The sequence below is a fragment of the Mirounga leonina genome, unplaced genomic scaffold (assembly GCF_011800145.1).
Source record: "Mirounga leonina isolate KUSES-001 unplaced genomic scaffold, KU_Mleo_1.0 Mir_171, whole genome shotgun sequence".
Lineage (NCBI taxonomy): Eukaryota > Metazoa > Chordata > Mammalia > Carnivora > Phocidae > Mirounga > Mirounga leonina.
In genome coordinates, this window is record NW_023270436.1 from 15,556,342 (window position 1) to 15,584,273 (window position 27,932).

At 45.1% G+C, this 27,932-nt stretch overlaps 1 protein-coding gene across 1 annotated transcript in view; it reads right to left on the reverse strand.

Annotated features, from left to right (window-relative positions):
* CIT (citron rho-interacting serine/threonine kinase) overlaps window positions 1-27,932 on the reverse strand; it is a 162,954-nt gene that overhangs the window by 58,965 nt on the left and 76,057 nt on the right. Inside the window, exons 11-22 of the mRNA XM_035017121.1 lie at window positions 25,000-25,105; window positions 23,951-24,094; window positions 22,514-22,633; window positions 17,326-17,496; window positions 17,002-17,052; window positions 16,211-16,264; window positions 13,682-13,822; window positions 11,779-11,904; window positions 8,340-8,435; window positions 3,769-3,885; window positions 2,722-2,831; window positions 1,486-1,660 (exon numbers count right to left, since the gene is read on the reverse strand). Of these exons, the coding sequence (XP_034873012.1) occupies window positions 1,486-1,660; window positions 2,722-2,831; window positions 3,769-3,885; window positions 8,340-8,435; window positions 11,779-11,904; window positions 13,682-13,822; window positions 16,211-16,264; window positions 17,002-17,052; window positions 17,326-17,496; window positions 22,514-22,633; window positions 23,951-24,094; window positions 25,000-25,105 (1,411 nt within the window). The remainder of the gene's footprint in view (window positions 1-1,485; window positions 1,661-2,721; window positions 2,832-3,768; window positions 3,886-8,339; window positions 8,436-11,778; window positions 11,905-13,681; window positions 13,823-16,210; window positions 16,265-17,001; window positions 17,053-17,325; window positions 17,497-22,513; window positions 22,634-23,950; window positions 24,095-24,999; window positions 25,106-27,932) is intronic.

The window sequence follows — 27,932 nt, forward strand, 5'->3', positions numbered from 1 at the left end:
AAGAAAGAAAGAAAGAAAGAAAGAAAGAAAGAAAGAAAGAAAGAAAGGAAAAAAAAGCAACTTGCTCCCCCTGGGGCATTTTAATTGTCCAGATGAGCGACAGATGCAGGGCAGGTGCCGAGCTGAGAGAGACATTTGTGGGAAGGGAAGGCAAAACGGCTACTCAGTGTTCCCACGCTCAAAGAAATCAGAGTTATTTACACTCACACTCTTAAGGCTGACACTACAGGGAAATGTGGTTAAACTTACCAAACAGTAAAAATATAGCCTGGATAATAAAACTGAAACCACCACCTAAGGCTTTTGGACAACCCAAAACAGAACCACTGTTGTGGGAGTATGAGAATTGCCCGAAGACTGTTCAAAATGAAGAGCCCTGCTCCCCTCTTCCACCCATATCCTATTTCATTCAAAAACACTGAGAGGAAGAGGCCCAGGAATCTGCATTTCAACAGACACACCAGATGATCCTAACAGAGGGGTCTACATCTGGACCGCCCCTGAAAAACACAAGACAATCCCCCCGACCCCGTCCCTTTGGAGGACCGGCCTCATTTTCACACTCCAATACAAGAACCACAGGTATCCCCAAGTTTAGTCCTCAGACCTCTGTGTGCTTCACAGTCTTTTCCTTTAAGAGAGACCGTGTGCTCATTGAAAAATTCCATCACAAAGACCTGAGCACCTACCCACTAGGCTCCGGGCACTGTCTTCTCGCCCAGCCGGGATGTCGTGCTTCCAGCGACCCACTCTCCTGAACTCCTCTGTCCAACCAGCTAGCCCTGCCGGCTAGGTGACAGCCCCCAGCATCAGGGATTGGGTCTTATCGCCACTGCAGAGCCAGGCTGCTGCCCGGCACATGGCAGGCATTTAACGAATATACAGTGAGTACACATGCCATCACCACCTCAATCAGCCTCAACGGGCCTGTGACTAAATGTGCTGCATTTTCCTCCCCAAAACTTGGCTGCCCTTCCCAGCTTCCCTATGTCTCTGAAGAGAACCACCTTCCATTAAAATTGAGATTTGTCTTTTCCTCTCCCACCGGCACCTGGAGACCCCGAGCCACTGCCTTGAGCAGGCCACGCGATGGCCCCGGGCGCTAAACCCCGAGCGTGGACTCAGGCAGGTGACCCTCGCTAAAGCAGGATGGCAGAGGAATCACTCTGCCCCCCAGTTTGACAAATGCACCAATGTACATAATCCTCACGTGACCCCAGGAGGGAGAGCCATCGTCATGGCCATTTGGCCAATGAGGAAACGGAAGCACAGAGAGAAAGTGGGCTGCCCAAGGTCACAGAACTCACAAGAAATGGAAGTGGAATCCTAGCCCAGATCAGGGTGACCCGGGTGGCCCGCTCTGCACTCTTCACCACCATGCACAGTGCCTCTTGGGTATATGCTAACTGATGCTTGACACCTGGAAGGTGTTGGGGGCTCCCGACCCCCAGCGAATCCTCCTGGGAGAGGGCCCCTCACGCTCACCTCCCTCAACCTTGTCTCCAGCTCCAGCAGCCGATTCTTGTCACTGTGGTCCTGGTGGCTGATTTTCTCCAGCTGTTCCTCCAGCTTCCGGTTCTGGGCCTCCAGCTTCCCCGCCTGTGTCTCCAGGTAGAACTTCTGTTGCCTGAGCTCAGAAATCATCTCTTCCTGGGCCTTCCTGGTGGGGGTGGTCGGGGGAGCCAAGCGAAATCACAGTCTCGTCAGAGGTGAGCACATTCCCTCAGCAGGCCGGACAGAAAGAGAGTGAGAGGTGTGTCTTGGTAAGTGGGCATGCTCATTCCCAGGTTGGCTCTGTCCTGACCTGGCCTCGTGTGCCTGATCCCAGCATGGGGACCTGGGACCCGTTCAGTCCTCACTGTTCAGAGGCCCTTGTCTATGGGATTCAGGAAGGTCAAGGGGAATGCAAGAGACACTAACATTTCCCTCCTAAGGTAGACCCTTTTTTTGTTTTTGTTTTTGTTTTTAGTCTGTCCAAGGGCAGAAAGGGGCCTCTGCAGAGTATAAACAGGAGTGCCCCACCCGCTCCCGGAGGCAGGCCCTGGGGAAGAAAGAGCAATGAGGGGAAGGAATAATGCTATTCCCTCCACTTCTCCATAGACCTTGCTCACCTCCCCACCAGACTGCTCACAAGTATCAGAAACTGGAATGACTCAAAGACCAAAAAGCAGCCTATTGAGCCGCTTTAAGTGAAAACGGGAATGTTTTAGAAGATCTCTGAGGAGGGGTACCTAAGCGGGGGGAGGGGGGGAGTCCCAGGGATGGTCATTCTTTGGGGGAGAAGATTAAGATCCAAGCGCTCCTAGAACATGGGGAGTCCTTGCAAACCTCATGCCCCTGGGCCTAACAATAGCAGCAGGACGGATGGCCCAACGAGGCACACACAAGATCACGTCCGGCTAGTCACAGGAGGCATGTCTGGGGAACAAGGGCCGAAGCTCTCCAAAAGCTAACTATAAATAGCTTTCATTAGAGAGAGCAAAGCCCTCTGTCATCTGATGGCAATTTGAAGCATTTAAGAAAACCCAGCTCCAAAGAAAGGCCATGGCAGAATGAGACCACTTAAGAGACGGCAAAATTACACAGGTAGAACAGGGTCTGGAACAAACTACAGAAGTAATTAAATCTGCTCCGGCTTCATCAGACAGAAGAACGAAGTTTCTGCCCCAGGAGAAAAGACCAATGTGTAATCATGCACGCAGGTGGAATGTGAATACTTACATGTTCCTCTGGGTAAAAAGACTGCTGTTTGCCGCAAGTTTGTTGGCTTCTGAGAGTTCCACAATCCTCTGTTCCAGGGATCTGATCTTGGAATCCATAGCATTGATCATCTGAAACACAAGCAGGGACTCTGACACCTCACACACAGTTCTACCAGTGTAGAGTAATGTGGGCCGTCGGGCCGGGGTCAAAGGCTCCCCTTGAAATGCAGGCTATCTGACCAGAGGTAACAGGGGAGCCAACTGCTCTGTACCCTCAGGGTCACAGGTCTTACTGCCCAGACAATGGCACTCAGTGGTTTTCTCAGAGATTACATGTCCCCGCACTACCTAACCACACGGAAGGACCAACTTAGGAACCCAACATTCTGTGAGTAAGCAGGCCTCATTAAACCCCCATCATCCGCATGTAGCCTGGGCCTGCCGGAGCTTCTAACTTGAATCTGCAAACTCGTGTTTCTCATCACCCATGGGGCTGTCATTTCACTACCGTCTTAGATTCTCTACATCAAAGTTTTCCCAACCTAATAAATCATAAGAATCGGGGAGGCAGCGGGGGGAAGGTGCTGATTAAAAAATACATTTCCTAGGACCCTCCCTTAGAGATTCTGAGGTACAGAGTCCCTGTGGAGTGTGAGACCATGGATGGATAAACAAGCACCGCAGATGAACCTTATGAGCAGAAAGTTTCTGAAACCCGTACATGGGTTAGAAAGGCAAGAAGCGAGGGCAGAGAAAGGAGGCCCATAAGGAAGACGTAGGGCCACTGGCCGTTTTGTCAGGTGGCGTTGTGAAGGGCAACGTTGATGGCAGACCAGCATGAGTCCTTAAAGAGCATGAAAGGCAAAATTGGCCACCCTGAGCCACCACCTCCACTGCGTTTAGGAGATGAAGGGGTTGCAGAGAGTTTGCTGTAGGCAACAAACTCCACAGGATTAAACAGGAAGAATAATTCATCAGCTGGAATGGATGCTCCTTGGGTGTGTGATTCCGGGCACGTTTCACAAACCCTCCTTGGAAAACTGGCGTTGTGATTCCTTATACCTACCGCCTTCTGCTCGCTGAGAATTTTGCCCTTCTCATGGGCCTCCTCTTCGTGTCTCTGCATCAGATTCTCCAGAGTCTCTTTATCGGCCAGGTCTTTCTTTATCTGGTTGTCCAACACCTACGAGAAACAAAAGAAGTTAGTGTCCTGAGTAGCAAAGCTGAGCGGGGAAGACTAACTAGGGGCTCTTGGGAAAAGCGGAAGAAGCGGTAAAGAGGCCAAGAAAACTCTGGGGCAAAGAGATGGACTGGGAGTCTGCTTATGAGCCAGGATGAGGGTAAGAAGTCAAGCCTGACCATCCAATGGCAAGTAACCAGCGGACTTGAACTAAGATTTTATTTTAAAATCAGCAACCAAAAAGAGGTATATATCCTCAGTGGAAGTAGACTCCAAATGAGAGAAAAAAGATCTGTCCCCAGATCTTACAATGTGCAGATGCTACCTGGGGGCAACTTTATCGTAGTCAATGCACCAGTTTTCAGAACACTGCTCGCTCTTAATCTGTACAGCATTAATCTAGGTATCTCCAAGGCCATGTACAGAGGGACAGAAAGCTGAAGACCAAGGACGTCTGTGCGACCAAGGCTGATGTTCGGAAACAAGGATAAGAGGATTCTGCCCACCAATAAAGCAGATGGAGAGTCAATAGTTTGAAAAGACAACATAAAAGAGAGAGTAAAAAAAAAAGTGCCTTTTTCCTCATGCGCTATCCTCATGAGCTATTTCCTCCGTTCTTTCTTCTGATCTGGCTGGGAAACAAACAAAAAAGGCACTGGAAAGAGAAACCTTTTCCCAGGGGAAGAGAAATCATGTGTTCTCAGTGCCGAGAACACCACTGCAAGCACCTACTGTTCCCAAGGGGAAAAAAATAAAACAGTAATGGTGTCACCATCCACCAGCTTGATCTAATGTTCTGCAAGGCACACACAGCCCTACCAGCTGCCAAAACAACAAGTGAGAAAGAAAGACAGAGGCGAAAAAAAGGAAGACAACATCATAACTTGCCCGAGCCTTTGAGCACAATCCTGTGTTTCTCATCACAGAGAATCCACTCTGCCTTTTCTGAATGACACAACTGCTTCTGATACTGGGAAGAAGCTGAAAGAACTGGGGTCACAGAGGGGATTGAAATCTGCCTTTCCCACAATGTCTATTGTGAAGGGACCTTCGTGGCTCATGGGGACATGAGCTCCTAAAAGGAGCCAGTCAGCAGGGAAGGGGTTCACATGACAGAGAGAGGAAAGAACAGATCTCAAAGAGGGCTTTAAACTAGAACTGACTGATGAAAAAAATAGATTGGGAGTCTGTGGAGAAGAACAAAAGGTGGAGGACAGGTCAAGGGAGGAGGGGAGAAGCTCAACAGGAGAAGTGGCCCATTCTCTAGGATGTTGGGGTTGATTCTAAAATTACAAACAAGAAAAGGACAGAATCTAGGGTATGACCATGATTATTACTAAAATGGCCTTAGAGAGGCTGGAACAGGAAGCACAAGGCAAGACAGGCTAAAAAGAAATGGTTTCATAAAGATTCCAGTAGGGAAGACAGAAGAAAACAGGTCTTTCCATAACATTCCCTAGGATCTATAAAACAAAGTTCTTTCCATCTAGAAGGCTATGGAGACCACACAGTACCTGGACCAGGTATGCTCCTCTGTATGGGGTGCTAAGGCAATGAAACACATTTTCAGGGCGACTCATGCTCAAAATAAAACCTCAACTTTGGGCCATGATGGAGCCCAGTAAGAGGTAGAGAGGAATAGGTCTCTATCAAAAACGCACACACCTCAACTTTGATAGGGTTAAACTGGTGGAAGGACAAACAAGAAAAGAGATGCATGGGAGGGAAGCAAGGAACTTGAAATGAGAGAACCATTATAGACATTTACATCAATTTAAGACAGAACACAGCTTTCAGACAGGAAAGTCAATATACTCACCCAAATTACAGAATTAATTTTATGAATGGCTATTTTCGTCGTGCAAAGGTGTCAGTGGACTACTGCATACATTCTCGTAATGTTCTGGAAGTTGGTTTATTCCAAAGATAAAAATTGGGAAGCCAGTAAGAAATCAGATCAAAAGGATTTGTATATAAAGTTTAAAATACACTGAGTAGGGGGTCACACTACAACACTTTGAAGTCACTTCTGAGTTATTTTTCTGTATTTTTCTTCACGAAGAATAACCAAAAGTAACACCAGGGGTTAAAAAACAAACAAAACAAACAAACGAAAAACGAAGGTACCAGGGTGGTGAGGATGATGATGCTGTGCTGTGTGGGCATATACATGTTTGGTTTTCCAAAAAAGGAACAGAAAATACCAACAAAATCTATTAACAGGATCATCACAAAAATTAAAAGCCTCCTTCATTGTCTGATTTGGAAGGGGAAGATAATATTTAAGATGTAATGATCAATATCTGATTCTCAGGAACACAAGAACTGAGTTAAAGGCTTGGTACAAAGTCATAATGAAAATGTGATGTGATTTTAAAAGGAAATAAATAAGCTGGCATTTTTTCTGATTGCTGAATTTATTAATAACTGAATTGAAATTATAATTTCAATAATCGAAATAACAATTGAATTTAATATTTTATACAACGGGCTAGATTATTTAGGCCAACTCTTCTATGGGAAATGATTTAAAATGCTAGATAAAATATAGAAAACGTTGTCCCAAAAATTGGCAAGAGACTAAGAAATTAGAAACTAAAATTCTAAGTGACAGCAGAAACCTAGAGAGTTAAGATGAGCACAAAGCTGTTTTTAACTTGAGGAATTTGCTGAACCAAATAAACTTGAACTTCATTTTTAATAGCCTCAAAGGGTAAGAAGACAGAAAAGTCTAAGCCCAGGGCCACCCCCGAAGGGAGTACACATTTCCATTCAATGCCTCAAAGAATTCCCATTAATAATTTTCTAAGGAAAATGAGCAGCTGACCAAGCACACAAGAAGACAGGCACCGTGAGGGGCGCCTGGGTTGCTCAGTCAGTTATGCCTCTGCCTTCGGCTCAGGTCATGATCCCAGGGTCCTGGCATCAAGCCCTGCGTCAGGGTCCCTGCTCAGTGGAGAGCCTGCTTCTCCCTCTCCCTCTGCCTGCAGCTCTGCCTACTTGTGCTCTCCATCTCACTGTCAAGTAAATAAATAAAACCTTATTTAAAAAAAGAAGAAGGCAGGCACTGTGAAGAACAACAAAGAGAAACAACAGAGCAGAAACAGACCTTCAGATACATCAGATACTGGAATTATCAGATAAAGAACATAAAACAACTATGCTAATGTGTTTAAAGAAATAAAAGACAAGCTTAAAAATGAATGCAGGAAATAGAAAATTATTGTCTTAAATAATCTACTAAACTCGGGAAGGAGCCAAATAAAATGTCTAGAAACCAGAAATACAGTAACTGAAATTTAAAACTCACTGGATGGATTTAACAGTAGATTTGACAGGTAAGAATTAGTAAAGTGGAAAATCAGTCAGAACTTACCCCCAATGTGCTTCGACAGATAAAGAAATGGAAAATATGAAAAAAATCACACATGATGCCTACTCAAAGCCTCAAAAAGGAAGAAGGAAGGAAAAGGGACAATATTTGAGATATAGTGACCAATAATTTTCCAGAATTGATAACAGATACCAATATATTTTAAAGTCCTGTATATCTTGAGCAAAATAAATAATCAATCTGCATTTAGATACATCATAGTAAAACTTTAGAAAATTAAAGACCGAGCAAAATTTTAAAAGCAGCCAAACAAAAAAGAGCGATGATTTTCAAAGAAAGCAACGGTTAGACCGACAGCTGACTTCTCATTAGCAATAATGAAAGTCAAAAGACAATGGAGTGATACCTTCAAAGGGTGTCATAACAAATAACTGTCAACCCCAAATTCTATCCCCAGGCAGAACACCTTTCAAGAATGAGTGTGAAATAAAGATACTTTCAGACACACGGGACCGGGACATTGTCACCATCAGGTCTTCGCTAAGGAAAGTCCTCAGGGATATACTTTAAACAAAAGGAAAATGTTCAGGTCTGAGATGCAGGAAGGAAATTAAAGCAAAGAATGGTGAGTCTGTGGCTAAATCTAAATCATCATGGACTGAATGACAGTGGGGCAAAAAATACATTAAAGACAGAACTGAGAGGGGCACCTGGGTGCCTCAGTTGGTTAAGTGACTGCCTTTGGCTCAGGTCATGATCCTGGAGTCCCGGGATTGAGTCCCGCATCAGGCTCCCTGCTCAGCAGGGAGTCTGCTTCTCCCTCTGACCCTCCCCCCCCTCATGCTCTCTCTCTCTCTCTCTCTCTACTTCTCTCTCTCAAATAAATAAAATCTTAAAAAAAAAAAAAAAGACAGAACTGAGATTAATAATTTAAAAATATATATTTTTTTTAACATCCCCCACATGGGTTAATACCCCAAAACCTCCCACCATGGCCTGCGGACAGCATTTACCCCAAACAGGCCTTGGGTCTAGCAAGAAGGAGCCCAAAGTGCCCAGGAAGAGAGAGAAGCTAGGTCATGCCAGAGGAAGAATGCTGGGGAAGATCAGAAAGTGTGTTTACTTTAATTTTTTCCTCGTAGTGCTGTTCTTTCTGTTTCAGGTGCACCTCTAGGTGCTGGGCTGAGACCTGGGCCTCACGGTGCTTCTCCTCCAGCTCCTGGACACAAAGGAACAGACGGTCAGGTGTGCAAAGGGAAAGACATAGCTCAGGTGTGTTAGACATTCACGGGAAACATGACTTTGGCATTGGCACCACAAGCAACAGGCACATGTTCCTTCATGACTAGCCCTAAGGCTCTTGGGAAGGAAACCACCACCGATCCTTGGCCCTGGGGTTTCCGGGTCCAAGTATTCACACACATACACACACAGCTGGTGGGCTGGGATCAGAACACTGTCAGTGTGACAGGTCAAACAAAGGCAGCTCTTCATCTGTGCACAGAGAAAGGACAGTCACAAGGCAACATTTAAAAATTTAGTGCAGCACAAAGGCCGTGCCCACTGCCTTGAGCCCCAGGCCATTTTCACTGTCATAACAGCCTTAAGTGAAAAGAAGTAATTTTAATTTCTTTTAAATTTCAAGTTATTTTATTATGATAAAAAATATTTTGTGTTTTCCTGATTATCAACAGGATTGCTCACCCTAGCTATGGAAAGAAAGGTAATGTTACAATTCAAACACTTTGAGGTTTGAATGATTTTTGTTTTAACTGATTGGTGTGTAGAGAATGTGAACATCTGGAGATGTTCATATGATATCATGTTTATAGGCTACAATGCTAATGGGAACAAAGTAGAACATAAAATACAGTGATAATAATGACCCAAATATGTATGCATATATATTAAAGATGGGAAGAGAATTTGGAGTGATATAAATAGTTCAGACTTAACATTCCCTTCGTTCTAAGATTTCTGCTTTTAAACAAAATTGTTATTCATTTGAAAATTATACCAATTCATTTGCCAGTGTATTATAAACTGATCTTATAAAAGACAGCATTCAATCCACTGAAACATTCTCTAAATGCAGATTTCTACATCCACATTAATTCTTATGAATCTGGATCCATTAGTTAATTACTAATATCAAAAGTCATTACCCCAAGTTTTCATCTCTTCACAGTTATGAAATTTTTCCTTGAAGTAGAAGTAATTATGAGAATTTTGAAGAATGAGGAAATTATACAGGATATGTCCTTAAAATGGGGGGTGGGGGAAATAGTTTCAGATTCACATGCACATAAAATGTTACTGATTAAGCTTTTGAAATTCTAAAGCCTACAAGCATTGACTTTGCTTTGGGGGCCAGTAAAGTGTTCAATTTTAAGACCAGGTGCACAAGATCTATTGCTGTCTAACAGATGTGATCTTGAAAAGTTGAATGTAAACAGGATTTTAATTAATAAAAACATACTTTAAAGGCTTTATGTGCACTAAAGGATCTCCTGCAATGACTTCTTTCATTAAAGCAAAAGACTTTGCTATAATGAGAACCTCAATTACCTGTTTTAAAAAGGTCTTATCAGAATAGCAAATATTTTAAAGCAAATGACATTTGGGGATCTGTTTCCAAGCATCATCATTATATGGCAGTAGTAAGGACCCCCTCTGCCCACGTCCTGGGTACTTCACAGTCTAAGCACAGGTTTCTTGAGCAAAAGGCACTTTCCAATAAATAAAGTCACAACCACAAAGGTAGTCAGGCAGGTGGCAAGATACTCTCAAACAAAGAAATCTGTTTACTTTTTCTTTATGTAAGAAATCGCTTGATAATCATCTTGTCTGAGTTTCGGTCCTCCTAAGAGAGCACAGGAATGGAAAGCAGAGTCTAAAAACAGGTCAAAAACTCAGATCCCTGAACTGACGACTTGAAAACCCGATTTCTGGTCTATATGTGAATGGGAGTTTACAACACAGAATCCAAGAAGGTAGAACTCTCTACTCCTACATTTTAATAGCAAGTGAATCTTTGGAAAAGCAGATATTCTAAATCTGACTTCTTGGTGGTTTGGCATTTTTTGTTGTTGTTGTCATTTTTGTAAAACGTTATCTTTTCTCTATGTATTGGATCAAACTCTTCAGTCCTGTTATGCAAACATTGGTGTTCGCTGCTACATTTCCAGCTCCTAGAACAGTGCTTGGCACATAGTAGAAGCTCATTAAATATTTGTTGAATGAATGAATGAACACATCACCATTAAACAGAGAAACACTTTGCAACCACAGGAGACTTAACCACTTTGTTTGCACCAAGCAAGGGACAGCGGTGGTGGGATCTCGGTAGGATCTAATTTTACTCACGATAAAATTCACACACTTGACAATCGCCAAGAGAAACTTTGATGATGGAACAAGAGAACAGAAAGGGTAGACTAACAGTCACATTTGCCTTGGTGTGCAGACGTATATACGAAGACTATGTGTTAAAGCAAAACAGTTCAACCAATTTCTCTTTCACCTGTTCGCTCAAGAGCATCCATATCTTCGTGAATATATGCAAACATAGACAGGTAAAGTTTTGAAGGGTTTGGGGTTTTTTTTTGGTTTTGGTATTAACGATAGGCCTATAAATTGGCCATTCTTGAGTTCATATAGTTGCAGGTGACCCACTTTCCAGAAGTGATGCAGAAAGACACAGAGAGAGACGCACTGCCCTGCTCACCGCCTCGCCTCCTTATGGTGGAAAGGAACAGTCCAGGGTCTCTCCTAGGGGCAGAGTGGAGGGGGCTATGAACAGATTCCATGTCAACGCTAAGACTCCCAAACGTGGCACACATTCCTGGCTTTGGGACTGAGATCCAAGGATAGTCCTTTAAAAATTCACCTGCCTGGGACAAAACCTCACCACATCTGTAAGTAGCACCCAAGCTGGCTTTCCGTGATGAAGTTAATTTGGTCACCAGAGCCGGAAACAGAATCATGATGGTTTACAAACCTAAAAAAAGACCTGCTACATCTAAGGAAATTAAGGGCGAAAAATAATACTAATAACCAACTGTAGCAGAGAGAGTGAGTGGGTGAACAGAGATCTATGACAAATACTACTCTGCGAAAAACAACCCTGCATGACTAATTTCTTTCTTCTCCAAAAGCAAAAATCTGGGTTTTGGTTTTAAGGGTCTAAATCCCCACTGTTTTGCAAATTGCCATTGCAAAGTTAACAGCCATACAAAACTCTGCTGACAGAAGTACGTCAATGCTCCTGTAAAAACATATCGGAAATGACAGAGGACGCACGTTCATGTTTTAAAATGTCAGGCGGTAGCAAACAGAGCGGAAAAATAATATTTACGGATCTGTTACCAGTGCCGAGACGTCCAACATTTGGTTATTCGTGCTATCCTAGCATGGGGGCAGACACTGAAGCCACTTCTCTCCATTCGCCTACTCGGTGACACCTCCCCTGGGTGACGGCGTTCCGGTCCTCTTTTCACCCCCTTCCCTCTGCAACCTCTAACCTGTTGTCTTTTAACTTTTCAGCCTTTGTTCCTGCTCACCAGAATTTTATCAGCCATCTGCTGGATCTGTTGGGATTTTGTCTGGATGTCATCCTTCAGTCTGTTTTCTCTACGCTCCATGGTCTCTAGCCTCTTTACCTTGTTCTCCAGAGAATGGCGGCGTTCCTGTAGATCATGAATCAATCAGAGAGTTTTAATGGAGTAACTGCTACGGGCATAGCGCCTGCACCGAGGGAGAGCGCCCTCGAGAAGCATACGCGCAAGGCAGGAAGAGAAGTCTCAGGCACCCGAAGCAACGGTGAGGAAAAGAAGATTCTAGAATCCAAGTACTTGGTTGTGTTGGGCTATAAGAGTGCATTCATTCATTCAAATATTTACCAAGCACCTACTATCTGCAAAGTATCACACTAGGCATCACAGAAAATATGGAGAGGAAGCCGACAGAATTCCTGCCCTTGGAAAAGATAAGACAAACACAAAGAAACATAATATAGGTTAAGACGGGGGAGGTTGCAGGCAGGAGAGAGGCCTTTTCACTGAACGAGCTCAGGGGAGAAGTCACAGAGATGTGAGCTTTGGAGGGCGCTGGGATACCCAGGCTGGAGTGGGGAGAGCGGGAGGGAGGGTGGAGGGCCCTTCAGACGAAGGCAGATGCATTAGCACAAATATGGAGGGGGTAGGGAGCCGGTGAGGCCCCAGGTGAAGCCTCCAGCGGCTAGGGCATAAGATGCGTTAGGGGACAGAGTAGGAGGGAAGGTAAAAGGGAGCACTAGTGGGTCGGATGGCTCAGAGTTTCATGTACCAAGTTCAGGGGTGCACGTAAGACACAGGGAAGCTTTGAAAGCTCTGGGATGGGCCAGGGGGTGCTGATGAGCCTTGTGTTGAGGCCCATGAGTCTTACACTGAATGAGCCAATGGGCAGGAAGGGAAGATGGAAAGTGGAGGGCCCTGAAATGACTAAATGTGCTCAACTAAGGGGAAGAAGGCCTGGACCCTGAGGAGGCCCACAGAAATGGCAAGCAGGAGTGAACGGGGGAGACAGCGGGGCTGGATTTCTAGGACTGAGCGGCTCACTGAATGGCAGGGAGCGAGGAGAACAGACAACGTCAAGGTTTCAAGCCTGGGGTGACCAGATGAGTGATGGTGGCCCTGACTGGCATGAGGAGATTAAGAAGGGAGCCCTGCTCATGAGGGAAGACACGGAGTTCATTCTAGATGTGATGCACCAGCCGGGACCGGGGCAGGGGAAAGCAGAGAGCCTGGGCGGGGTGGGGGGAGGTGTAAATCAACTACAATCTGTTTATTCTCTGGGACAATCACCAAGGCGGCGGGGGAGGTGGAGGGGAGTAAGGGGGAAGTTTTACTTTTGATTCTCCATTCTTCAGTACTGTTCAAGTTTTTTACAACGAGAAGACACTCATGTGTTTCCTGTATAATTATATCAAATATTTCAGCAACAACAACAACAACAAAGAATTCGAGGGAGAGAAGAGGCCCAAAATACAGGCCCCGGGGTGGCGGGGGCGGGGGGGCATCGACACACAGGTAAGAGCTGAAGCCTTGAAAGGTAACGTTATTAACTCTGTGGGGAGGAGGCAAGGAAAAACAAGGGTGCGGAGAGAAGAAAAAGAGAAACTGAGGGAGAGCATTACAGTTCATCTACTGAAACGTAAATCTTCCCAGGTTCGTGAGGCCAGAGGAAAAGGAACAGAAAGGCAACACGCTTATCAGGACATCTTTCTACTTGAAGCTGCTGTGACCAGTCTTTTCTTCCCCTTTGGGGAAACGTTGCCAAGCCTCTCAGGTTTCAAAGGGACTGGCAGAAGGGACAGTGGTTCTGCAGTGTCTTCTCCTTGGCACGGCCCAAAGCTGGTCGGCTGCTCATGGGCAGCCACACCGGGACCCGGTCTCAGTCCACCGCGGGCTGAGGACCCCTGCTCACCTCGGCCTCCACCAGCTTCTTTTTTATGCCTTCAGAGGAGTCCTCCCGGTTCTGCAGCTTCTCCAGCTCACGCTCGGCTCGCTCCTTCGCCTGGCGGATATTCTGCAGCAGTTCGGTGGCCTCTGTGCTGGCTTTTACAGCCTACCCGGGGAGAAGGTACAGGAGACAGATGGCCAAAGTCATTCACATGAAAAGATAGTGACGATCTCCTCAACGGGGAAAAGTCAGGCAATACTAAGTATATATGTACCAGATCCATTTTCAAAACCCACTAACATTCACTTTATTCTGCATTTCCTCTCCACTAAAGTGCACTTATGTATATATTTTAACATCACTGAATTTGGAATGCATCTTACAGTTAAAATGGACAGCAATTTTTCCTTCTTGGGGGTGCACAGATACAGTGTATCTGATAATGATTAGTATCTTAGATGCAATGCAACATAGTAAATGCAAACAGAAAGGCCTAGCAGGACTTACCTACCCAGGTGTGAATGTGTTTACCCTCAGTTTCTTCTTATTTAATTATCTCATTTGCTCATTTTCCTATGGGGAATCTGTACTACTTTTATTTAAAAAAGGATAAAAACTGTCAGCTTTCCTTCAACCTATCAAAGCCTACAACAACCATAGAGTTCCCTGGTAATTCACAAATCTGTGCTTAAAAAGAAAAAAAAAAAAAACAGCTAAACCTTTTTAAGTTAATTTTCACTTGGGTCTTATCTATATTGAAGCTCCTATAGCATCATAGCAAAGATCTGAGGGTAAGAAACCAACAATCTCACACTTATTTGCTTTGAATTATAATTTTTAAAAAGTCAAAACTTCAAGAAAACTTCATCTTTGAGATCAGCACTGTCCAACACAGGAGCCACTGGCCACAGGTGGCCCTTGAGCACTTGCAATGTGGCTGATGTGGCTGGAAAATTAATTTTTAATGTAACTTACGTTTGATTCATTTAAAAACTGAAACAGTGTGAATGTTTTACTATCGACACAACGCTGCAACGATATTTTGGCTCTATCAGATTAAATAAACTGTATCATTCAAATAACTTCACCTGTTTCTTTTTGCCTGTTTAACGTGGCTACTAGAAGATTTAAAATTACACCAGAAGCTGACACTTGTGACTTGCATCATACTTCCGCTAGAGAACACAGTTCTAGATAGAAACGTGAATCCTCAGACAAATGTCTAGCTGAAAGAGGGCGGTAGAGGCTTTCATTAGTGATCTCCAGGATCAGTGAGACGGGGACGGATGAACGGATGAACAAAATGTGGTCTGTCTACACAATGGAATATCACGCAGTCTTTAAAAAGAAGGAAACCCTGTCACACGCTACAACATGGATGAACCTCAAGGACATTATGCTAAACGAAGTAAGCCAGTCATGAAAGAACAAATATTCTATGACGCTACTCATTTGAAGTCTCTAAAGTAGTCCAAATCACAGAAACAGAACACAGAAAGGTGGTTTACCAAGGGCTAGGGGGAGGAAGGAAGGAAAATTAGCAGGTCAAGAGTTTCAGTTTTGCCAGATGAAAAAGTTCTAGAGATCCACTGCGCAGCGATGTGAGCATACTTAACACTACCAAACTCTATACTTAAAATGGTTAAGATGGTAGGGGTGCCTGGGTGGCTCAGTCGCTTAAGCAGCCGACTCCTGGTTTCAGCGCAGATCATAATCTCACGGGTTGTGAGATCAAGCCCCGAGTCAGGCTCCACACTCAGCAGGAGTCTGCTTAAAGAGTCTCTCCCTCTGCCCCTCCCCCAACCTGCACGCACAGCACAGATGCACACACTCTTTCTTTCTCAAATAAATAAACCTTTTTTTAAAAAATGGCCAAGACGGTAAATTTAATGTTATGTGTTTTTCACCACAACTTTAAAAAAACAACAACAAAAAAAGAGTAAATGAGAAGAGGCTCTATTAAACCAGGCCAGGAAACACATGGACATTTTTGCTGTGATGGGCATGTCTCAGAACCACATCCATTCTGGACCATGCATTAGCATTTCCAGTGTTCAGCCAAGGGGAGGGTCATTAAACCAACTGCACAGGATGCTATAAACCAAATCCACCCCCTCCCCCACCCAGAGATGACTCCCCAGCTCCCCCAGTCTTCCAATGGGCAGGAAGGCTGCCCACGGTTTCTCACTGAAAGCCGTCTGGGTCTTGAACAACCCCTGCTTCTCTTACAAATGTGCAAAACGGGGAGCCTGGCCCCCTGAAGGGAGAGAAGCTGGCCTCTTGGCCTCTTGGGTTCCTGTCATAGTATAATTAGAACTTTTACTTGAGAGTCTCACGCAGCTTGAGTTTTTAAAAATAAACACTGCTGACATGTCTCAAAAGGAAAAACTATATTCAGAACTCTGATATTTCAGGTAATAGCTCACTTGCCCTTCATTTTCCTCGGTGCTGGCTGACTAGTTCCATCTCTTTCATCTTTTGGGTTCCAGGACAAGGCAAAGAAAAGTATTTGGAAATGAGGGGCAAGCTCCCAAAAAATCACCTCGGGCTTACCTTTTCCAGCTTCTCTTGGAGCTCCTGAATTTTGAGCTGTTGCTCAGCATTGATCTACAATTAAAATTCCAGGAAATAAAGCAAAAGGTAAATTGGCATGACTGTCTTGCTACATTTAGTGCAGTGCTATTGTCTGAAGGCTTCTGTGGGGTCTTTTTGTTCTGTTTTCCAGCCCCTACTAATGGAGAGGAAGAACAGAGGCCTATCAGAGAAGTCTTTGAATGTCCCAAGGAAAACCTCCATGCTACTTCCCTAGAACCAGCAACACACAAATGGCAAGAGAATCATAGTTGCCCAGTGCCTTAAGACTACAGAAATTTTCACCTATGTTTTACTAGGTGTCTTGGTTTGTATGTTACTGTGATCAGGCATGACAAAAAATGAGGTGTCTTTTATCCCTTTTAGAACCACAGCTAAAGCTAAATGTGGTTGCCCAGAGATTGACCATCGTAATAAACCTGGAAGAGAGTTCTCTATCCATTGCAAGAGTATTCTTAACCAATGACTAGCCATGGAGAGTAACATATAAAAGATTATCAAGGCACCTGGGTGGCTCAATAAGTTAAGTGTCCAGCTCTTGATTATGGCTCGTGATCTCAGGGTTATGAGATAGAGCCCTGCATTGGGCTCCACACTCAGTGTAAGTCTGCCTGTCCCTCTCCCTCTGCTCCTCTACCCCACCCCACCCCACCCCCACATGTGTGAGCTCTCTCTCTCAAATAAATAAAATCTTAAAAAAAAATTTTTACAGATTATCTACCAAAAATAGCAATACCAACAATGGAAAATACCTTCTCCAGTTTGGAATATTCTCCCACTTCAGGCTTCCCTTGATCCTTAGCCTATAAGTTAAGAGATAAAACATATTGGAAAATCTCAAGCACCTAAAAGTCTTACAGAGACTACCGTACTTTCTTGGTCTCTACAGCCAGATGATGATGATGATGATGATGATAACTAGGTTATATTCTATAAAAAAAGACCAGGAACTTGGCAGAGTATTCCATTATTCCGCAAACATACACTCATGAAGCTAGTATTCCCTTTATTCTTACTAAGATCATCCAGGAGTCTACCCCAAAAACAGCCTTCTGGGTGTTTTGGTGGCTGGCTACCTTCATTAGTTTATGCTGACATTCTGTCGCTTTCCGCTTGAACTCTTCAGCAGCGAGCCGAGACTCTCTCAACTCCGATTCATAGAGATCACTCCGTCTCCTTGCCGAAACAAGGTCCTCTTCTAACTGATTCATCATCAACCTCATTTCTTCCACTTGAGCCTGGTACTCCTAAAGGGCAGGCAAGGGAAGAAAAGTGAACTTTAGAACCCCTAAAAGAAAAGACAGGCAGTGAAGACAGAAGACCATGGACCACGGAGGGAAGACGCACGTTGAAGACAGATTGGCAGGGAACAGTCCTAGAGAAAAGATGGATCAAAATGGGCAGAAGGGAGAGGTGTAGGGAGGGCGAGGAGGGAGATAAGAATATGAAGTCTTTAAACTATCTTAATGTAGGTAGGAGCACCTGGTTGGTTCAGTCGGTTGAGTGTCCAACTCTTGGTTTCAGCTCAGGTTATCATCTCAGGGCTGTGAGATCAAGCCCCGAGTTGGGCTCCACACTCAACATGGAGTCTGCTTGGGATTCTCTCCCTTTCTCTCCCTCACCCTCTACCCCTCCCCTCACGTGCTCTCTCGCTCTCTCTCTCAAATAAATAAAAATCTTTAAACTGTTTTAATGTAGATCATGTATCATTAGTAACACCATTTGGAACATAAGTGCCTGTATCTAATAAGATCCTTTGAGCAAATAATCCCACACAAGTAGCACAGAACCTTAAGGCATTTGCAACACAGGAGAGCTGAAAGGGATGTTCTTTAAACAACCAGGATAAACTGCTTACATGTAGCTTTCTTCCAAGGGTAATCATTTATATAGATTTGTCCTTTAGAAGTCATGTGCTCCTAACACAATTAGATATGGTACTTGTTTTAAAATTAACCTTTCAGACGGCACAAGGGGTAATTGGAAATCTCGGTAGAAAGAATCTTGGAAGGTGAAACTCATCATGTCGGTTTCTCACCATTAATTTCTCTGGGCCCCAAACTGAATGATGAACTTAACATTGCTCTTGAAATGCCAAGTCACCCTGAAATTTGGAAGAGTCAGAAACACTGGCTCTGGTCAAAATAACTTGTGAGCAAAACTCCGGAGAAAGAATTATCTTGTTCCTTCGAGCAAACCTTTAAAGTGATCCAAACAGCCTGACCTTTTCCAAAATGAATTTCTAAAATCAAAACAGAACATTTGAATCGGTTTTTCAAAATTGGATTTACCAGAAGAAATGGGCAATGATTTTGAAAACTTGGGGGCAAAGTATGAAAATATTCTGTCAGCAATATCAAAGCTTATGCATATAGGGATTATGATTGAGCGTGTATCCAATCCAAGGTGGCTTAGGGTGGGAGGAGGATATAAAGTGAAAAGAACAAGGAATTGAATCAAGACCATCTTTGATATTCACAATATACAGTGAACATCTCTAAGATCTGTTCTCCCAGAAAATCATTGAAGAGGTATCAATTAAGCAAGGACATGGTTTTAACCAGTAAAAACAATAATTGATTTTTTCAAATAACAGGGTATAAAGCAAACCTTTCATCCCATCGTAGCAGGCAATTCCCCTAGATGCACGCTAAAGCAGAGGTGATGTTCTTAAGAAATCTGGATAGTTTTCATGCAAGCACACCTCTCTATATAATTGGGAAAGGAAAATAATGAGCCCAGAGTGGAGCACAGTCTCATTTTACTTCTCCCACCCCTAAGCATACTATTATTGAAGGTCAGTCCCAGAAGTCATGGGGCACCAGGCTGTCTGGGGGGTGCACACAAAGTGGCTGAAGCTGGGTTACAGAACCAAAGGTCTTCACAACCCGCTCATAATTATCTGAACTGAGAGAGCGGAACATGAGCCAGATTATGTGAAATGATACATCCTTGCATCCTTTACTTTCTAGCCCCCTTGGCCAGGGTTGCATTATGACTTTGGCGGCTCTGGGCACTGTGCCTCCCTGGACCCCCTCCTTCATTTAAAAAAAAAAATGCATGAAAAATTCTATTTTATGGGGTCTCTGGGTGTCTCAGTCAGTTAAGCGTCTGCCTTTGGCTCAGGTCATGATCTCAGGGTCATGATCTCAGGGTCCTGGGATTGGTTCCCTGCTCAGTGGGGAGTCTGCTTCTCCCTCTGCCCCTCCCCCCTGCTCATGCTCGTGCTCTCTCTCTCAAATAAATAAAATCTTTAAAAATATATATATTTTCCAATGGCATTCATATAGAGACAAAAACATTAGTATTATCTACGAAAACAGTTTCTTTGACCTAAAAGCTCAATTTTTTTCCTCTGATTAAAAAAAAAAAGTAAACATTTTATGGGTCCCTAAAAGTACTGCTGGCCCTGCTCACAGGCACAAACACCAAGCTCTAGAGGAAGCAAAGAACTGAGAGAAAATCTTGGGCATCTTTTACCCTCAAGCTCCTTTTTCTGTCCGGAACTTCTGCCGGCAAGAAGCGTAAGTAATTTTTGTGTTTTGTCAAGAGCAAGGACAGAGCGTTGTTCTTTCCCTTCAACATTTCTCTTTCCTGAGCTGCCGGTGCTCAGGGGGAGGAAGGCAAGAATCAGGCAACATCTCTATCAGCAATCTGAGCTCTTGGGGTACCCAGCTTGCTACAAGCATCAAAAGGATTTCTACCTCATCTGTTGAGCTGCTATTATCATGTTGCCTCCTCCAAGGAAATCCTACAAATCCAACAGCTAACCAAATCCCTGCTTCAGGAAAAATCTGAGAGAAGACAATCAGGTCTGTTTCCAAGGAGAGCGGAGAGACAGCGATTGTATCTTGGCATGGGATGGACTGTCAGTCAGTGTTGAGTGAGCTCAAGAGAGGGAACCACGGACAACTTTTGAGGTCTGCCCTAAAGTCTCCTGAATGGAGCCTCAGAGTTTTGTGGAAAGAAACTAGCAGACATACACCTATTCAATCAGAAATCCCAAAACACCAATGCCTTCTGTGTTACTCAAACTTCTGTTCCCCTTCCTGAGGAAGGGGCGAGGGGCATCAGCAATCTCTAGTAATGGTACATGAATCGAGCTATCATGTGAGACTCTTAGGTGTTTTTATTGTAAGCCAAATGCAAACACTCTATAGGGGGTGGCTAAGCAGAAGCAAAATGTTTAGAAAATTTAAACATGAATTGCTGTACAGAAATTAGCTTTTGAGAGAAAAAGTGGGGGGAATAAATGCCAAATCTGGGAGGAATCGACAAGCTGCAAACGAAACACTAGGAGTCCGCTGAGAAGCGGGAAATGCTTCTTCCTGGACTGCAGACATCCTGGTCTCCCAAAATTCACTAAACGCCAATTTAATAAATCCATCTTCCGATGAGAAAGAAAATCTGAAGCTGAGAAGTTTTCTGCCCCCCAGTGAAACTTCTAGCAGTCATTAAATCTAAAACTCCCCATGTATGCCAACTGTTGTATGAATCATCAAAGACATCTCTCTGAACTCAACCATCAGCATGCACCTTTTCAAAATGTCCTGTTAATTCAGTTTCTATGGAAGGCATGGCCACCAGCTGCTCCCTCTGGTGGCCAAATGCGGCTTTCATTTCCCCCAGGATGTCACCAAAAGCAAATCTCCAAAACACATTGAACTAATGGGAGAAAAAGAATCCTGTCCCTTGACACTTTTATGTTGATAAAAGGCACAATGAGTCAACTGTCAGAGCAGATTTTTCAAACTCTACCTTCAAAATCTCTAAGATTAGTATCGGTTTTCAGAACAGATTGCCAACATTACCTTTGCAGGTTTATTTATAACATCTTGATCAAGCAAGGATATTAACTAATCACTTTAAAATAGTAAGGCGATACACAGATTGTGCCAACAAAAACCCCCAAACATTCATTTTTTTCTTTAAAGAAAAGCTAATGGATCAATGATTTGCAGGAGTCTGTTGCATTACCACCCAGATGGCTAAGTCTGTGCTATCCAGAGACAAAAATGTTCATTCCCATCACTGTTTCCATTAGATTTTCTAAAATGAATGAGAGTTGCCTGGCAGCTGATAATTCAGCTCTCCCAATCGCTCATTGCCATCTCTTCATTAAAGTTTCTATTTACAGTTTCTTGAAAGGACCGAAAAATCCATGCTAAAAAGGAAACAATGCAGCAAAATAAAAATGAACCATCTAGAAAGAAAACCCTTTTAGAAAGGAAAAAAAAGAAAGAGAGTAAGTAGGCTTTTTAAACATCTTGATTCTCTTTTCTGAACACTCAGGGGATGGCCTTCTGCGCTCAGATTTCCCGGGTTAATTCTGACACGGGCTTCGCTGCTCAAGCTCTTCTTCTCTATCTTTATACAAGTAAAACTATGAAATATCCTGGCTTTGGGGTGCCTGGGTGGCTCAGTTGGTTAAGCCTCTGCCTTCGGCTCAGGTCATGGGTCCTGGGTCCTGGGACCCAGCCCCACGTCGGGCTCCCTGCTCCTCAGGGAGTCTGCTTCTCCCTCTCCCTCTGTTCCTCTCCTCATTCGTGCTCTCTCTCTCTCTCTCAGATAAATAAATACAATCTTAAAAAAAAAAAAAAAGAAAGAAAGAAAAGAAATAATCCTGGCTTCTCTCAAAAACTTAAAGTATATCTGAAAAGCTATAAAAATATTAATTTTTTTGATGGTCTAAAGCAGAGATCAGCAAACTTTTTCTGTAAAAAGTTAGACACCAAGTAATTTCTGCTTTGTAGGCCATATGGTCTTTGTCACAACTACTCACCCCTGCCACTGTAACATGACAAGCAGCCACGGACACTACATAAATGAATGGGCATGGCTGTGTTCCAATAAAACTTTATTTATGGATGCTGGAATTTGAATTCCATATAATTTTCACATGTCATGAAATATTCTTCTTCCTTTTTTTTTTCCCCAACCAGTTAAAAATGCAAAAGCCATTCTTAGCTCGTGGCCATGGAAAACAGGTGGTGAGCCAGATTCGCCCCACGGGCCAGTTTGGCCACTTTTGTTCTAAACCTACACCTTTCGTTGAAAAGAGTAGCCATGCTGGGCTGCAGACTTCAAAAGGAGCTAGAACAAGCGCTCCACCATTTATATAAATCATGGAGAATATACAGTTTCCAAATGACCTACATACCTCTCTCTCTTTCCCCCCACCCCCCTTCCCTCTCTCTGCCCCTCCTGAAACACACCTCCCCTAAAATTAGAGGTCTAGGTACCAGACCTGAGCAGCAGTCATACCTGCTCTTTGATTTCCTGGAGCTTCCGGCTCTGCTCTCTGATATCATGGAGAAGCTGCAGTGCTTTGTCATCCTCCTGGGACACCTCCATCCGTGCTTGCTCCAAACTTCGCTTTAAGCTCTGAGGAAAGCAAAAATTTTAATAGGGATGCCCTGTGGTTCCTGCTCTGTTTGGAAAGATTCATTAAAGGGAGCTTGCAAGCTGCTTCGCAGACACCACGATGGTTTCGGGTGATGGAGCAAAGTTGACAACTTCCAGTTGGTTGCTGGCTCCGGTTTTTCCTGTAAAACCGCTCGGTTCAAGAAACATCATCTCAACCTTGTGTCCTCACGGGTCCGGCCTGAAACTGCAAACTGGCATCACAACCTGCCTCTTACCGCTGTCTACCTGTCCTGTCAGATACTTACTTGTGTGTTTGGGACTGAAAACCAACAAGATCCCTTAGCCTTTCGTTAACCCACCATTGGGATGGCTAGCAAGCCTGTTCTGGAATATCGGATATTAGAGGGCTCTCCAGGATAGATCCCTCTTTCAAAGTAGCAATGACTTCCTTCTTGCCTAATTGCCACTTAAGACCCCAAGGGGTCTAATTCCACCTCCTGGCTTACGTTTCCTGGACACCTTTCATCCATAAGGTTCCCTCAATGCTTCAGTGGCACTGAGATACATATCTGAATAACTTCACCCACCACTGAAAGGCAGCCAAATCTGGAATGGAAACATAGCAGTTATTCTTAATCAGCCACGTTCTATAGATTTCCTCTCCCTTGTGAAAAAAAACTTGAAAAATGTGTGATTCAACTTCTTAAGACTGTTTAATTGGCCACGTTAAAAAAAAAACACCTGAATGAAAAATTTAACGAGACAATGGAGAAGACAGTCTACTCTTGTGAAGGAAAGGAAAAAAAAAAAAAAAGTCACATGGTAAATAATGACAGAGGGCCTGGGTTTTTTGTTTTGTTTTGTTTTGTTTTGTTTTTACAGGCTGAGTTTTCTCGTTGCTGCACTGGTTCTAAGCAATGGAAAACAGATCTCAGGCAGATTCAAAATACATGTTCCTGTGCTCATTTAGGAGTTGGGCTCTCGAGGCTGCTGGTGGTGGAAGGGGTATAGACCAGAGAGGCTGGGAGGGGAGGTGCTTGGAGCCTTGGCCGCTCGCCGCAGCAACGACAAGGCCCGTGTCCAGGCTCCACAGCCTACCGGGACTCCTGGAGCCCAGTCCTCACAGTTCTGGGACCTCCTGCCTGGCTCAGGCTACCCTGCCAATCACACAGCTTGCCTTGGAACACTCCCTCTCTCTCTCTCTCTCTCTCTGTCTCTCTCTCTACGCTCTGCCATTGGCTGTGATGTGCCTCATGAAGCTGTCATGAAACAGGATGAGACACACACAACAGGAAGTGCCGCCTCCGAGGGAAGGGGACTTTGGGGAAGGCTCACACTGCATTCTGTGATGTAGGTAGCAAGGTCCTGCTCCAGGAGGGATCTCTGAGTCTCAGAGGCCTTCAGCTCCACCTCCTTCTGACTAAGCACAGCCTCCACCTCTGACACTCTCCGATGTAACCGGGTCATTTCCTGCTCCATCTGAAACAGACACATCGACAGGTTAAAAGGGCCCGTGGAGGTTCGTTCGGAGCAATCAAATCTCAAGCAGCCTCCGAAACCACCTGGGCTGGCACTAATTCGCCAAAGGTTGGGAAGGAAATACCATTGCTTCTTCGCCCGGGAGTGCACAGTTCTTCGTAAGGACAGTCACCAATGCTAAGTCACTCCTCTCATCCAAGACTCGGTTCACACTTGGTCACTTCTCTAGCCCCGTGAGCAAGGAAGCCACAATCACCATTTTTCACCTGTACGCTTTTTGGGTTTAGTTTGGTTTTTGGCACACGTCACTTTAATTTTATCCCAAATCCATCTTGATCCCCCCCATCTCCTTGCAAAGATCTAGAGGACCAATCCAGGACAGGGCAAGGAGATATGTATTCGTCTGCACTCTTAGAGGAGTCCCAGGCAAGGAGTGGGTCTTAGGAGCTTCCAGAGAGCTGCCCCTGGGCAGGAACAGTGAGCGTTAAGAGACGTTGAGCATAGTCAACACAGTGGCTGCAGTTACATAAGCAGGAGGCTTAAAGGACTAGGAAGAGAGACTTCGCATCACTCAAAGCAGATGGGATGCAACTCGGCCACAGGTGAGGACCCACGCCACCTGCCGGAAGAAGCAGACATCTGGCTGGGTCATGCTGAGGAACGGGCCGTTTTTAAATCCAGGGCCTCCTCTGGTTAAGATTTAAAGGATTAACAGCAACGTCAAGGCCTGAATTCATCTCCCTCTGAGCTGCTGGAGGCGAGACTTCAGCGAGGGAGGGAGCGCCTCGCCCGCTCAGTATGGATCAGGTGGCTCAGTGCCAGCAGCGGCCCCAGGCGGATCCCTTGGCATAGACTGACGGGAGGATCCTGGAGCAAGGAGGGAGGCCAGCTGCGGAAATAAATACCTTGTGACACTTGTCCTGGGAGTCTTGCAGCTCTTTGCTTTTGATGAGAAGTTTCTTTTCCATGGAGCTAGTCTTGGCAGGGGAGTCCAGACTTGACACGACAGACCTAGATAAGAAGAAAGCCAGTGTCAAGGTGGCCAGCAGGTGGGTCTGAAAAGGCTTTCAGAACCCGTGGCAGAGATAACGGACCTGCCAGAGTTCTGTGGCCGTCCACAGAGCTGGCTCAAGAAGCTTCTGATGACATCAAGGCCACGAGGCAGAGGTGGACAGAAGCAAGAACTCTGGCAGACCTGGGTGTAAACTCAGTCGCCGTTGACCTGAGGCAACGATTCAGCCTCTCTGGGCTCTGGTTGCCATATCTGTGAGGTGGGATGATGAAGGGACGTCCCACAGAGGGGAGCATGAGCATTAAATGCACGGCATTGTGCCTACACAGCTTCTTTCACTTACTCACGAAACAGATACGCACTGGGCACCTGCTCTGTTCCCGGTACTGGAACAGCTATGAACAAGACAGGGGGCCACCACCCTCCCAGAGCTGACTTCCACAGATGGCAGACAGAATGCATCAGTAAGACACACAAACAAAAAGTTACAGATGATGGCAAAGAAGGAAACAGGGTGCCATGGTGTGAGAGAGGGAAATGGGTCAGGGGCTTGGTCTAAGCAAGGGTGACCAGGACGGGCCTCTCTGAGCGGTGACATCTGAGCTGGGATAAGAAGGTGCTGGCCATCCAAAGCTCTGGAAGGAAGCAAACCTCAGGGAAGGGGAATAAGATGCAAAGGCCCTGAGGCAAGAGTGAGCTAACACAGCAAGTGCCTAACAAACATCATTAGTGACAATACTGATCCAATTACTGGTTCTTCCAGCCCCAAGCTAGCCAGTTTGGTTCTGTTTCCGTTTTATAAAAACAGCTAACGCATGGCTCAGGTCATGATCCCAGGGTCCTGGGATGAAGCCCTGCGTCGGGCTCCCCACTCAGCGGGGAGTCTGCTTCTCTCTCTCCCTCTGCTCCTCCCCCCAACTCGTGTTCTTTCTCGCTCTGCTCTCTCTCTCACTTAAATAAAAAATCTTTTTTTTTTAAGATTTTATTTATTTATTTGAGAGAGAGAAAGAGAGATCACAAGCGGGGGGCGGGGGGGAGGAGCAGAGGGAGAACCTGAGCCGAAGGCAGACCCTTAACCAACTGAGCTACCCAGGCACCCCTCAAATAAAAAAATCTTAAAAAGAAAAATCCAGCTAATGCTTGTTATGGTGGGCCAAATAAGTCCCCCACCCCCAACTTGTCCATGTTCTGATGCCTGGAACCTGTGAATCTGTTACTTGACATTGAGTCGGACTCAAAAGAGACTTTGCAGCTGGGACTAAGGTAAGAGTTCTGAGATGGGGAGATTATCTTGGATTATCTGGGCAGATCTAATGTTATCACAAGGGTCCCTGGGAGACAGAAGTAGAGGAGGGGAGGGGATGTGAGAGCAGAAGTCAGGTCAGAGTCAGAGAGAGAGAGATTCGAAGATGCTACGCTGCTAGCTTTGAAGGGGGAGGAAGGAGACCCAAGCCAAAGAATCTGGGCAGCCTCTAGAAGCTGGGAAAGGCAAGGAAACTGATTCTCTCCTAGAGGCTCCACAGAGCGCAGCCCTGTCTATACCCTGATTTCAGCCCAGCAAAACCCATCCTGGCTTCCTGACCTCCAGAACTCCAAGGTGATACATTTGTGCTGTTTTAAGCCACTTATTTGTGGCAACTTGTTACAGCAGCAACAGGAGACTGCTACGCTTCCTGAGCATGGACTACACGCATGGCTCCTGACTGAAGCTAGCTAGGTCTTAACTCTTTATTCTCTATCATTCTATGAGGCATTTTAGAGATGAGGAAGCTGCCGATTCATAACTGATCTCTGCTGGTCTCTACAGAGAGCTGGAGTTCAGGGACTGACAGGTGCACCTGAGAGAGTGCCCAGGATGGTATCATGAAAAGAATGCAGCAGGACCTCCCAAGAAGGGGCTGGAAGGAGGCCCTCTCCACAGAAAGGAGGCGCTTACCCACACATGTTTATGTCATTCACACACTCTGCCTCGTCCTGAGAAGCAGTGGTCATGGGTGGAGAGGACACTTCTCACCCAGGGCATCTGCCCTCAGCGGGTGGCACCCTGGGCATGAACACTGGGGTGGGGGAAGGGCAGGGCCAGAGGAACAGCCGGCAGAGGTTCGTGTGCGCAGAGGGACCTGTGATAGAGCCCACCACCGCCCCACGTGCCCATCTTTGTTGCCTTGGTAACAGGGTTGCAGGAGCCGGTCATCAGTGAGCACTCACTTCTTACCAGCCCACGAAATTCTGCTTTCTGATGCCCCAAACTACTTCCAGGCCTACAAGAGGTCCGTTTCCTGCAGCAACTCAGCCCTCCCTCCCTGGCCCAGTGGCAAGGGCTGACACAGTAGGGCTGGCTCGCTGTACCCTGGTGACGGCTCCCCCACATTCACGCTGCAGTCGGCACCCAGAGGCATGCCACTCTGTTCAAAATCTGACTCTGCCACTTGCAGAGCCTCAGTCTCATCTGTAAAATGGGGATAATTCTCAACCTCCTTCAAAGAGTTCTTGTGAGGGTTAAATGAGATAAGCCAGATATTGCCCTTGGCACTGAGCCTGGCACATTATGAGGGTTCAATAAATGCCAACCACTGCTTTATCATTGTCATTTCTATCATCACAACCCATGCAACGGTGTAAATAAATAGCACATGCCTCACAGGCCTAGAACAGTTGCTTGGAATAGTAAAACTCGGGGGGCTAAAAGTGTTCCATGCTATTATTCACATTAAACCAAATGGGCAACAGGGATTGAAATCCAGAAACAAATCTTTTGGTATCACCTTTGGCAAAAAATTTTAATCAAGTTCTAGAGCTCTCACTAGCCTATTTTCTATCTAAAAT